This window comes from Cygnus olor, chromosome 3 (genome assembly GCF_009769625.2).
Source record: "Cygnus olor isolate bCygOlo1 chromosome 3, bCygOlo1.pri.v2, whole genome shotgun sequence".
In the NCBI taxonomy this organism is placed as follows: Eukaryota; Metazoa; Chordata; class Aves; order Anseriformes; family Anatidae; genus Cygnus; species Cygnus olor.
Window position 1 is genome coordinate 94416153 of NC_049171.1, and position 14273 is coordinate 94430425.

Below are 14273 nucleotides of genomic sequence, written 5' to 3' on the forward strand. Positions count from 1 at the left end.
AAGTTCTGCCATAGTGCATTGTACATTGTATAAGTTATTTGGACATTGATTTCAAACCCTGTGGTAACTTCCTCAGTTGTCTGGGAGTGAGTGGCTGAGCTGTAGCTGTGTTACAAAAGCTGACATGTGCGCGAATTACCAACTTTGAAAGCCTTACCCTAACTGACTTCCAGTTTGTAAAAGATTTCACTTCAACTCAGTGTACATGCTACTGAAGTAGTTTAAAGCTGATAAAATAATACTATAACTGCGTAGCTGAATAGTTAATTATATGTATATTCATACCTCTACAGCTAGTAAAAAAGTTAATAGCATAAGATAAAAACCCCTTTTCGGCCTGTGTCTTTTGTGCAGTTTTGAGTCTTATCAGTTAATTCTGAATGAATAAAAATTATTTATTTTTGAGATAGCCATTACACATAATAAAAAAGTGTTTTTTGATGTGTCTGTTACTTATAAACCTGTTTCCTGTCTTTAAATGTATTTTAAGAACCAGCGGGAGATAGGGCTTAAAATTCCTGTAGACACTGTGTTGTTCTGATGGGAACGTCTGATTAAGAACATGGAGTGTACTTCATTGAAATCAAACTCAGAATATGTTAGAATTGCTGTTTAATAAGTAAAATAAACAGGAAGAAAGATGGAATGGCACCATGCTCTTACCTGCTTCATGGCATAATTGTATCTATCTATATATCTGTCTATTTATTTATGACTTTATGTAATCACAGAAACTTCTGAAGGCAAAAAGCCTTCAACATGGCTCTAGTATGGCTTCTCTTTCTGGGCAGATAGTCTTTCACTCCTGAGAAGAAGGACTGCATTTGATTTGTGATGTCTGTCGTTATGTTGTCCTTTGTTTTATCCTGTAAAAAATCAAACCTAATCCAAACATTAAAGTTTTTAGCCACAGCAGTGGATTGCATCTGGATGACAAAAAAATATGTATTTCTTTTTCTAGGTGTGGGCATTCTCCTGTGTACCGTTCCCGTGAGATGTCAGGTCGGGCCCTTGTTCCATTTGTTATGGTAAATGAAGTGCCACACACAGTAATGTCACTGCTGAGGGGGCTTCCAGACTGTACCAGTCCTTGCATACGACAGAATAATATTCACGGAACACTTCTGCAAGTATGTTTTTGTTGTGTTTTTTGTTGTTTTTTTGGTTTTACTTTACAGTCAGATAAAATGCAGTGAGCTGTGCTGAGTGTTGACAGATTGTTAAACTATATATGAAGCCTGCTTTTGAGTCGATTCTCTCAGATGATAAATATGGGATACAAACTTCAACAGTCGTTAGAAGACTGCAAGTTGTAAATATCAACATTTACATTTCATATAATGTTTCATCTCTGGAGATTAAAGTGCTTTGAGAGCAAATATCTTTATCTAAACATATCTAGAGAGATCCGTGTGACTCACCCAAAATCACAGAGCAAATCTGCGGCAGAGCTGAACTCCGAGCACCAATAATATCACAGATGTTGAGACTTGCTGCTTACCTACATATTTATGTACTACTTGATTTGCCGTTCCTGCTACACCATTGGCTTCACGTCAGTTTGCTGTGCAAGACGTGAGAAGTTTTATATTGTATTCTTCTGAAAACATTCTGGAGAACAGCTCACTATCAGTTGGGAATCAGAAATTTCTTCATTCCTCATACATCATTCCTTTGGTTTATAGCAGTTGGTTCAGTGTGTTTGATTTTTAAGCTATCATGATAATAAGTTACCCATTTTTATTGCCTGTTTTTCGCAAGGAACCCTCCAACAAAGGCATATTGTATATGTTCGGCTCTGGTAGTCTGCCTCTGTTAGTTGGCAATCTGTCTTGGAACACATTCCCATTGTAAAGTGTGTGGTGTTGTTTGTGTGTGTTTGTGGGATATTATTTTTTCTGTATCTTTTCCAGCTTATTATTTCCCTTTCAAATCATGACCTTACAGGAAACCCACGATAAGGAAGTGAGTGAAGTCCCTCTAGAGCTGTTATTGCCAACTCTACCTGTACCTCTCCACGTCAATTATCAGCTTGTCAGTTAATATATATTAGAAACAAGAATTAATTAGAAATCTGATAATTCCTTCAGTATTTTAGAAGTTGGTGTCACTTTACTTGTCCAAAAAGGAATGTTCGTAATTTTGAAAAATTGGCATCTTGTGAAAGATGCCAACTAGCTGGATTGGAATCAGAGTTCATCCAATTAATTGGGATTTGGCAGATGATAGGTAACAGAGAAGGTCATCCCAGTTTGTGGTTGATTCTGTCCTCGTACAGATGTCAGTCCGGCGGCTGTGTAGGAAGGAGGAGATTACCATCATCAAACTACCTGTGCTGCCACCAGTGTACCACAAAACTGGAGTCTTTCTGGAAGTGTTAGGAAAAGAGGGTTGTTCTGACAGAGGTGGAAGCGTTTTGTTAATCTTCAAACAGATTATAAACTTCATAACGAGGGTATGGACTGGCTGTAATGTATAAAGCCACTGCTGCCTTTTTAGTGACCTTGTAAAAAAGTTATAGTGGAGGGTTGGTTCTGAAACCACCCAAAAGATGATCTGTTTTTTTAAGCCAGTGTTGCTAACAAGATCTTATGCATAGGTCTAGGAGGTTTTCATTTCCATCTGTGTGAACCAGGCGGTATTTTCATTCTCAGGTCTTTACTGTCATCTCTTGGTCAGTTTTGGGCAGTTACTAGGATCTAGTACTGAATTGCTACTGCACTGGGGGAAGACTGGTGCTGTCAGAGTGCCACATTCTTCAAAAAAATGTCAGTGGTGCCGTAGCAATCCAGTGATGTTTGGTCTCTTGTGTGTCTTGGGCTTTGCTTTTATGATTTGTCTATCAAGGTTGTGCAGTGTTCATTTAATACTTAATCAGATGTAGCGTATGACTGAAATGCTGAACTAACTGTTGCTAGTTAAAAATAACAAATATTCAGAAGAAATGCTGAAGGGTGATAGATTTACAAAAAGGGAGGCACCGTTTTTTGATGTTGTACCTGTAAAATACTAGTGCCACGTAGTTCACCACATAGTGTGCAGCTACTGTAAATAGGAAGGCAAAGAGCGAAGTCCTGTGACTTTCAGGGGCTGTTGGATGGGTGGTTTCAGTTTCCTTTTTATCATTGTAAGATGGGACTTGCAAGGCTTATTGAATGGAAGGTTGTTACCGGACTATTTATTAAAGCATTGATTCTCTGAAGCCGTACTTAAAGAGAGGTTAAGACAATGATCTGACAGTGTTCAAGACTGCACTGCATTTCCATGGCACAGTAGAGAATTTATCTTCCTCTTTGATATGAAAATCCCTACGAAAAAGAGTGAGCCTGTACAATGCTCGATAAAATTTAGATTTTTTTTTTCCAGCAATACAAGGCCAATGTCTTATGAAAACAGAATTCAGTTAATTTAATTTCATTTGTTCAGTCACATTAGTCAGAAGCTGACTATGTTCACTGCCTGATCTTTATTTCAGTGTTCATATGCTGTCAAGTCTTGAGCAGGAAAATTGGAATTGTTCAGACTTAAAACGTAGATGGCAGTGCCAAATGTAATAAATTTTGAAGGTAAATTACAGTTATGTTTCAGGGTTATATAACTGCTTCATCTGTTGCAAGCCAAATGTTCATTTATAGACAGATCATTCAAAAAAAGTTCAGACTGCAGTGCTTGTCCAAACACGGGCTGGTTTTCAAAATGCTGAGATTGACAAGGACTATTTGGGACAGTAAATACAAATGTGTTGTGTTTAACTTCAGTCTGCTGCATCAAGTGAAAACATGGCTTTTGGTCCCCAGTGTGATAATCCTGACTCAATTTGTGTATGAATATAAATGTGCATGAGGATAAAATAATTTTATGGCTTACTTGTTTTACATAAGAATTATTTTCAACAAAGAAGGAGGAATGCTATCGTTCTGCAGCTCTTACAGAGCTGAAGGTAACGTTCAGGGAGTAGGTTTGCATCAGAAGTAAATGTGTTGGCTTAAAAAAGACAAAGAAAAGTCCACTCTATGCTTAGCATTTCCTCTATGAATGCAGTTTCTAATTCTCTGTTATCCAAACTGGTATGGGGGTTGGGGAGAGACTTAAGCTTGTAGTTCACTAGAAAATGTGGAAATCTTCTGTTGGCCTTATTAAATGATTAAATATTTCTGGCTTCTGTTGTTTGAAGATCTAGTTTGTTGTGTGTTTATTTTTATTTATTTATTTATTTATTAACCTGATTAGCTGAAGGGAGGAGCTTGTCCAGAGCTTTATGCAGAAACTTTTTGTTTGTGAAATTTCTTTGACTTTTGACAGTTGCCAAGGATCTTAGAGTAGTTGAGAGGATTGCGAGGTATCCTTATCAGAGGATCCATGAAGTAGCCAAAATCTGGTCTTCTGAAATCTGGAGGGTTGTGATCTTGTGTTTTGCCCGGCTGCCTTCTCTCAGGACCCTGAACTCCATTATCTTCTCACTGCAGCCAAGCTGCCTTCAACCTTTATGTCCCCAATGAGCCACGCCGTGTTTGTGAGCAGGAAGTCCAGGAGAGCACTGCTCCTTGTCTTTTTTTGTCAGAAGGTTGTCATTGGTGCTCTCCAGGAATCTTCTGGGTTGCTTATGCTGTGCTGTGTTGGTCATCCAGCAGATGCCGAGGTTGGTGAAGTCCCCTGTGAGGACTGGGGCCTGCAAACTTGAGGCTATTTGTAGCTGTCTGTAGAAGGCCTCATCCGCGTGTTTGGTCCTGCTCAGGTGGCCTAGAGCAGACGCATTGCAGTGTCACCTGTACTGCCATCTGTTCTTGAATCCTTACCCTTAAGCTATCCCACCATGTCTGGGTGATCCCAGCAAGACCATAGCCCTGCAAATTGCATGCAGACGTCTTAATGCCTGGGATTTGTTAACCTACCCCTTTGGTGCTTTAAAGCAGAAAAAAAGTTACAGGATGCCTGAGCATGGTTTGTCTGGAAAACAATGCAGCACCTTTAATTCATCCAACTGTAGTTTATTTATAATGATTAAAAAACTCCCAAGTGCACGAGCTGTCAGATTGGTTTGCCAAAGAAAGCAGATGTTAGACTTTTGCTTTTGTTTTTTATCTTGTAAGAATCAGGTAACATGATTGATGCTGGGTTTCAAAGGCTCTGCTATGTATGTAGACCTAGAATCGAATTGTTACAAGTACAGGAGAATAGCAGCAGTAAGACTGAGGCTTTCAGTCAGTTCTGCACTCATTAGTTTTCAGAAATCTGCTCACATTTGTGCGTTCAAAAATCTGTACATACCCTTACACTATCTTCATATTGAGAATAATCCATTGGTCTGCTGCAATTAATCATGGAGCAGATATAATTACTGTTAAGGTTTCTGTCTTTTTCACATCAAAGAATCTGCACATCAGTTGGGTCGTCATCTTGTGTGTTGGCAGTTTGATCTACCTCGCATTTGCTTTGGCAAGCCTGCAGTGATGCATTTTTTTGAACGCACATCAGATAAATGAAGGTTATTAAAAGAGACAATGCGTTTTCTTTTAAGTTCCCTGTGCATTGTTTTGCCCATTTCTGAAATGTTGATAGTGCTAACCTGCTTCCTAGCGGTCTTGTGTTGATTTATACCTAAACAGTGACAGTGCCTAGCTTCAGGCTGCTCTACAGAATGGTACCACAATTTTTGCTTCCTCTGTCACTGTCTGATTCACTATGCAGTCCCTGCCTTTTGGAGTGCATTTTGCATTCCCTTTGGCATCATTGGGCACAGATTAGGAGAAAGGAGGATTCAGTGACTTCTCCCTCATCATTTACTGCTTGTATATGAAGAGAGAGAACTACATGAGTTTGTTTAAATGTGTATGCTGCCTCCATTTGCTGTCTCCATCAGGAGATGGATTGAACTGTCCAAGATACAGCTTCTCATAGAAGTTCACTGTGGGTTGTGCGGTTGCACATACGAGGAACAATTTCTGTCTGGAAGCTTCTTTGGTTTTGAAGATTATTTACATTTTTGTTGGTACTCATATGCACAATCAAACAACTGCATATAATAAAAATTCTCTGGCCTATCTTGTCTTTGCAGGTGGATCCTTCTTGTCATGATTGGTTTTGTTCATTGCTGCAGCTTAGTCACAGAAATTCTGCATGGTCCCTGGGAAGGTTTCTGTCCATTTTCCCTATCTTCTCATCTGAGGTCTAGCTGGTAGCTTCTACTCTTTCTGTTCTTCGCAGTCTTCCCACTTACTGTTATCACTTCTACTGATTTACCCTGAAATTTGCTCTCTGAGCATATGCCAGTGTTTACATCACAAAAGAAGAACAGTCTCCCCTCCTATCTGGGGAGTGCTCATGACCTGTTCTTTAAAAAAAGATCTGCTAAGTGAAAGATGAAACAGAATTTGTTTTGATGCAGGGTTAAAACGTTATGAAGACAAAAGTGGAATTTCACTTATTTGATGATGGTTCCAGTGTCATCAATCAGTAGTCAGTTACTCTTCACAAATCGTTTCTCTTAATATGCAAATTTTCTCCACACATCCGCAAAACTCTGTTAAAACTGAAACTCTGTTTCAGCTAGCTGAATCAGTATTACAGCATGAGGCTGGTTCAAAGAAGAATGTTTTGTTTGTTGTTTTGTTTTGTTTTTATTTTTACTATCTCAGACAGTTCTCTTTCGCATGTGAATGCGGAGTCCTGTGCAAAGAATGTTGGTTTGAGTTTTTGAATGTTCTTTTGTTTGTTTTGCTTTTGAAGCCAGTAGCACTGCTGCATCTTTCACGCGTTTAAAGAACACTGAGTCACATCAACTGAGTTGCATGTGACAAAAAATAAACCTAATAAGAGATGAAGGGCTTCATAACTCTTTACCATTAATGTTAATTGAAGATTAAATTTTCCACTGACTTAAGTTGGACGAGAAATTAATAGTTGAATAGTTTTTCAGGGAATGTCAACATCCCATAGAATTAGATTCATCTTTCTTTTACTGTACGATACTTTCAGAATCTAGAAACTTCTTATAAAAATGAAAAACCACATGACTGCATGACAGATTTTTCTGCCAGCTATACAGGGCTTTCATAACTCTGATCTTCTGTTTTATTTTTTGTGGAGTTATTTATTATTATTATTTATGATGGTGGAACTTTAAATTCAAAAATTTAAAAATCAACTTCGTGGGTATGATATTTAAATAATAACGGAGAGATGGAAGAGGTGATTTAAAGATGGAAGAAGTGATTGAAAGGGTGGTTGATGACTTCACTAAAGCAGCAAGAAAAGCAAAACAAGAATACAAGTTGAGAATACTCATACTGGGTCATGCAGATACTTGTCTGAGTCAGTGTGGTGCTTCCACCAAGGACTGATAGCACAAGCCTAAGAAAAAGAGTAAGACCAAGCAGCCAGAGAAATGTGTGCTGCCCTCGCTTAGAGCACTCTTGAGGCAGAGGTGTATGGATGTGACTTTGAACATCAAAAGGAAGTACATCATTGTGCTGATGAAAAGAAGCAGTTTATGATGAAAACATCAATATGTTAGGTAGTTTAATTGTCCAGAATACTTGTATCAAGACAGATTATTGTCGATGAAAGTAAAGCCGACCTAATGAACGTGAATTCCTTTTTACCTCCTGTGAGAGGAGGAGGATTTTTAGCTTAAGCTGCTACAAAGGAAGGTCAAGCTGCAGGTATCTGAGATTACTATCAGTCCTGTATTTTATGAGTTTAATACTTGGACACTTACTCAGGAATAAAGGCCATTTAAATAAATACGAGCATTTGAAAATAAAGCAGAGAAGAATGATGTCTGGAGAAGATCTAGCAAGCAATCGCAGGATTTTTATTGCAGAACTGAATAGGTAATAAAAACCTACAGACTCCAGTGGCTAGGGTGTGTGATTATGATAACAGGAGACAAATTAGGCAAATATATTTTGAAAGTCATTCTTGGATGTTGGTTTTTGTGGCTGAGTGAAAGAGAGGTGTACTACCGGTTACCTTGGCCCAAAATCCTTGATGTGAATTACCAGCAGGGGTGTCAGTGACCGTATTCTTTTGTGTTTTGTTTCGAAGACAAAGGATCGCCAGGGTCTGAGGGAATGAATGGGGAAGTAGCATATTGTTTATTTGGCTTTATTCAGTAGCGCAGAAACATTGACTATGGTGAATTACTTTTTATTTGTCTTGGCAGTAACGTTTGAAGTATAGCAGTTCAACATTAGCTTATAAAAACTCAGTGTAGTAAACAAATGGTACATTATCTACAGATCAAAGAAATAAACCTGCTATAATTAAATGTTGTCCAATGAAACTTCCTTCCAGCTGTTTCTTTTTGAAGCTCAGTTTTTAGTGTTCAAGATAAGCCTTACTTTCAAGATTAGTACGAAGAGAAAAGAAATACTGATGTCAAGTTGAAAACATATTCACTTACATAGCTGGCAGCAATAGAACAGTTGTCTCATTTCTTCATATTGTAAATTTGTATTAACTCTTATCCAGAGGGGTTCACTGCTGTAAGCGTTTGAGAACAAGATTTGTGTTTTCTATCTGATATTACATGAATGCAACAGAAACACGGCTAAGTTTCAAGAATGGGAGCAGACAGCCTCTTAGAGGAGATCACTGATGAGATTCTGTCAGAAGTTTTCTTACAGCTGCTTTTTAATGAACTTCTGTGGTACCACTAAGTGACTAGGCAGATCTGCTAGCTGGACATGACTTTCAAGTTGCTTTAACTGTAATTAGCAGTGCTTCCAGATACCATGTCTCTGACTCCTTAGAGATACCATTATTTTTTAAGAGAACATAGATTTGTGCAATTCTTACAACTCTGTTAGTTGTTTTTATTCAGTTTCTGTATGGATTTTGATTTCCTTCCTACGGCAACTAAGTATTTGCAGAGATGCTATTGTTGAAAACTTCGTGTTTACAACTTTAAAGTTAAGAAAAACTTCAACAGAACTTCAAAAAAAATTGTTTTAGTACGGAATAAGTGGTACTTATCATTTAGGAAAAACAAGGTTGCTGCTGCTGTTTTTTATTGAGAGGTAAATGTAATAATGGCTCCTTCGGGTTGTGCTGGGTATAGTGTGAAAGCTGCCCCCTCTGCAAAGTCAGACTTGATGGTGCGCTACCTCCCTCTCTCCCACACCCTCCGTTTTGATGCTTGTACTCTGGGTACGGCCTGCAGTTGCTGTGGCAGTGGCGTGGCCACCCTTACCCAGTGCACTGCTCCCACTCCTTACTGCAGGAAAGCTCCCCCAAGGCGTGTTCCTCGTGTTGCTCACAGGCGCAGTGCAGAGGCTGGGGATGGATGCACGTGCCGCCACTTGATGTACACACTGCCTGCCCTTCAGTTACAGCCACAGAGCATCATGAGCCTTCGGGTTAGGTCTTGGATAAGAGCAGGGACTGAAAATGTCAAGTACTGATGTGGCTCCATAGAATCACTTTTATTAGGTGTTAGGATTAAACTTAAGGAAAGAGAAATCCTCCTATAGGTGCAGTTTTACAATGGATAGATTATTTTCTCTTTAGATTTCTCCTGAGAGATGTTAGAAAAGAATACCGTTGGCACAATTTCCTCCTTACTACTACTTCAGGCACTGGGTGGTTAACTTGATTTAGACCTCCCAGAACAGCAGTTGAACTCTTGTAAAATCTAATTTTTTTTTATAAGTGTTCAATTCTGTGCTGAAGTAAATATTTCTCACACCTGTTTTGTATTACGAATCTTTAAGTATCCCTCATGATTACTCAGGAAAGCAATACTATCACTCTTTCACAGACAGAGGATGTTTTTACAGTTGGGAAGGGAAAAGTTGAAACTTGTAAAGTGTACTGAAGATATAATATTCTACTAGGTGGTGCAGTGGATTAATTTAGTACTACACGGAGTTCATTTTTCATCTCCTAAAACATGTTTTCAGTCCCACCCGCATAGGATATTTTTCTCTTCCTTTTGATCTAGAAACCATGTCTTTTAAAACTTTCAGAGCCAAAAGAAAGATAATCCTGGATATACTTCCTGGATATACTTTTAAAAATACCCATCCATGATAAGTTCTGACTGCTTGAGGATGTATAAAAAATATTTATGAACAGTGAGGGCTTTTTTATATACTATGTGCTGTGTTTCCAGAAGTTCAGGCTACAGTAAGAAATTGTGGGAAAGGGCCTCTCTTGGTTTCTGGAAGCCTTCTTAGCCTGTTTCAAAGCAGAAGATGCCCTCCATGGAAGAATAAAGTTGAAAAAATGACATTTTAAAAGATTGCTGGATAGGAGAAGTGAGTGAAGAGGTACAAGGGCTTTTAAGTGGACAGTTACTCAGTAGAGAATCACCTGTACTGAAGGCCAGGATGCAGAACCTCAAATAATGGAACAAAAAAGTTGAAGAGAGAGAAGAGGAGAAACCTGGAAATCTTAGAAAATGTAACAAAGTAAACACAAAACCAGATGAATAGACTTTCAAAGATCTGAAAATCTATTTCATGGTGTTCATGAGTCTAATTACAAGTTTTTCAGTTAAGGAAGCCCATTTTTTCTTTCTTCAAGTTTAAAGCATGCTGCTTGTACTTTTTATTTCTGTTTGTGTCCCAGGCATTTCTTGCGGTAGTGTTTTTTACCATCGTTTCTCTTGTTTTTATGAAGTATTGTAGAATATCTCATTTTGGAAGTAGTTATTATGGCGCTAGACTTTACTAGGAACAGTTTTCAGATGGCTGTTTCACTTAAAAGTGTTTTTTTCACTTAGACGCTGAATCTGAACTGACAACGTACTCTGGATGTTGGCTTTATTTCTCTGATGTTGTTTATTCATGGGCTGAAGAGAAGAATGGGGAATGGATATCCAGGCTGAGAAAGGATTGTACAGAAATCTCACTTACATAAAGAAACAGCATGGGACAAAGTTTGTGTGGGGCAGGATGAACAAGAAGCTGTGTTATACTTGTATCTGGTGGGGTTTGAGGGGAGGCAGTTCTTACTGTAAGGGTCTATCTGTATGTTTTGGGTTTAGGTCAGGGGCTGTTTGGGGAACAATGCTCTATTGAAAGAAAATTTTGTTTTCCACTGTCTAGTACAACATGCTCCCAGTTTGGGGACGTTGCTGCCAAACCCACCCAAAAGTACTGTGGATTCTGAGTTGGATCATCAGAAACACAGCTTCCAGTGGGACTGCGGGCAACACTTAGACGTGAAGTCCCCTGCAAAGCATTTTTCAGGCCCTTGAAACAGCCTAGGTGTGGTCTGACAGCAGAAAAGGGCATGGGGAGTGCCGAGAGGGTGATAGGGATGCTTCTAAATTTATTACCTGTCAAGGACCCTCCTTTTCCCTGCTCCTTCCCTCACAGAGCATTCCAGTCATCTCTGGATCATCGGAGCTGCCTTGTGTTTGGGAGTGTGGAAACCTCCCACATGGCTTCAAGCAGGCAAAGAATGAGTGAAGCCTCTGAAGGCACGATAAGCAGGTGCTTCTATTCTGTCCTCCCTCATTCCTTCGCAGGCTTGCACCTACGTTATCTTGCCCTGTTTCCCCTGGCACTCTGATTTCCCTCCTCCTCCCTCCTTTCAGCTCTTGTTTCAGGTGCTTACTTTTCCATGTCTCTGTTCTGTACTATGTCCTCTTGAGGAGTAGCTGCTGTCCTAATAAATTGTTGCTTATTTCAGTAGGGTTGTTATCCTGCTGGCAGAGATGCCTGTCAAGTCTGTCGGCCTGTATATTCAGTCGTATTCAAAAGTGTGTAATTTAGATTCAGCGCATCTTCACATCTATGATGAATGTCTGAAGTGTTTTTGGCAGGAGGTCCTTCTAGCTGTTGTAGTTCATTCAGGCCTGTGGTGAATTTTTGGTTGTTATTGTGTTTGGGTTTTTGTTTGTTTCTTTTTGTGGGAAAATAAGCAATGGTTATTAAATTTATTCCCAAATACACAAAGTTATTTCCATAGATGCAGAAAAGTCTTTGTCAAAAGTGGGTGTTGGGAAAGCTGTTTATACTTGGAAATCACCATTGTCCTTTTTTGATGGAAATGCACCAACAGTAAGATTAGAATGTTTATTTTATTACTAGAGATCAATTAAGAATCCAGCATTTAAATATTTATAACCTAAATGAAAGATGTTGAGTGTTTGCAGTTTGTATTGAGTTTAACTTCAATATGTTTTAAACTTCTTAGCACCTTTCCTTCCTTTCCACGGTGTAAATGCATGTATTTGTTTAGCTTTATAGTATTAAGTTGCTATTCTTCAAGGAAAAAATAGTTCAAGGTAGGAAAAGCCAGCTCACAACTTCTTTCATTCCCTACAAAACGCTCTTAAAGCAAACGAAATGCCTGTTATGTACTCATGTTTGTAAGTTCCAAGAAATCATTCCCTTATTCTTCTCTGGTTTTCTGTCTTGTCTCAGTGGTAAATCAGACACAATTGGTAATTACAGCCAGAAACTGTAAAGAGACTAATAATTACTTCTTTCAAAGAAAATATAAATGTAAGTATTCTCGAGTGTGTTTGACTTGTTTATTTTCCTTCTATTTTTTTGAATTAATGTATCATTCAGTGCCATAAGAAATTCCAGCTAGAACCTTCACTCTTTGAAGCAGAGGCATTTTTGAACCCTAATTGACTCAAGATACAAATAAGAAAATGTAAATCGTACTGTCTGCATCTTAAGTGAAACACCCTGCATTCTTCATGCTTTTAGTTCCTGTTAATACAAGAGTAATTAATAAAATCAGGGGAATGTGTGTGTGCCATGGTGATGCTGCTATTGTCACATCTCGTGAATGTCACCCACTCCTCCCAGAAAGCCTCAGAAAGATGTAGAGATGCACATCTGAAAGACTTCACATGTATATGTCATTGCCAAATAGTTGTTGTTATTTCCAGATGTACGATCTAATGAACATATGCAGTGTTTGCGTATCCTGTGTTGCAGCATAAAACCACAGCCCGTAGATAGTTTCAAAAGGACAGGACTTTGTGTAAGTACCTTTGGGTAGACTTTACAGGAGAATGGTTGATCAGGCAGAATTTCAAACTTCAGTGATGGTAATAGTTAGAGTTGTATTAAAATAGAGACCTTGAGAAGAAGGGAGTGAGAAGCCTCAAGTGCTTCCAGCAGTAGAAATGATTTTTCATTGTTGTTTTGAGTCAATCATTTACACCTCTGAATTATCATATGATGAGCAATTATTTGAAAATGAATCAAATTAAAGTAGATTCTGGAGGTCTTAGGAAATGACGATGTAATACTCTTACAGCTGTAGGTATTTCTCCTGGAGCCTTCCACTCTGTTAGACATATAAAAATGGTACCATGGCGTCAGGTGGATTGTGCTTTCAAAAACGAAAGAAAGAGATTATAAGAACCAAAATGATCATTTTATGTTTAACTAGTTTTAAAATAAAATATGGAATCTTGGCACTTGCTGATTACCGGGGAAGAAAAAAGTAGTCTTAGTAACCTCATGCTGTATTCAGCACTAAAAGCATAATACTGTCTTCCCTGAAAGTATAGAAACTGTTGATAGCAGTAGTGGATACACAGTATTAAAGATAGAAATGCAACTGCAAATAATGTAACCATAGAGAGTTGTTTCATGTTCTTCCTTTTTTGCTTTTCTTAAAAGCCATAATGCATTCTCAGGTAGGTAAAAAAAAAAAAAAAATTACTTTTAAGTTAACCTTTCAGAGGACTACAGTGAATGTGGAATGCCCTCTGACAGAAGATTTAATAGTTTCAATGACATATAAAGCTGTTTTCAGTATTTTACACTGTGGTGCTTGTGAACAATTTAACAAGAAGTTCATTTTATGTTAACTTTATTTTGTGAACTTCGATGATCACATGGTCTAAACAAATTTTTTCATCCTAAGTATTTCCAAACTGGAGTTGCGGATGCTGTTAAAGTTACCATGTCCAGCTCTCAAATTGTCAATGCAGTAAATTCTTAGTTTTGTTGTTGTTGTCTCAGAGTGTAATAGGCTGTGATATTAACAGATCTCAGAAGGAGAAGAGGTGTTTATAACCACCTCAGCCTCTGACACTTTTTTTTCCATTAACTGTTTGACAAGTGCAGTTTTGCTGATGTTTTTCCATCGGCCTTTTCCTTTTAGAGGATTGTGTTTTCCATCTGAGTATTATCTTTTAGTTCAGCAGTATTTATACGGATTACATAGGGCAACAGTCAGTATATGAATGAGGTTTATAATGGCTTTATCTACATGGGTGATCCTTGTGGTTTTTAAGAAACATCTTTGCTGTACAGAATTACAGTACCACTGTTCGCCAAGAGAACCCTTGA

The 14273-nt window shown here is 38.4% G+C and overlaps 1 protein-coding gene across 2 annotated transcripts in view; it reads left to right on the forward strand.

The window, feature by feature from the left end:
• Nucleotides 1-14273, forward strand: part of THADA (THADA armadillo repeat containing) — a 169210-nt gene that overhangs the window by 75042 nt on the left and 79895 nt on the right. For both annotated transcript variants that reach the window (XM_040553566.1, XM_040553567.1), the window contains exon 29: nucleotides 962-1130. In XM_040553566.1, the coding sequence (XP_040409500.1) occupies nucleotides 962-1130 (169 nt within the window). The remainder of the gene's footprint in view (nucleotides 1-961; nucleotides 1131-14273) is intronic.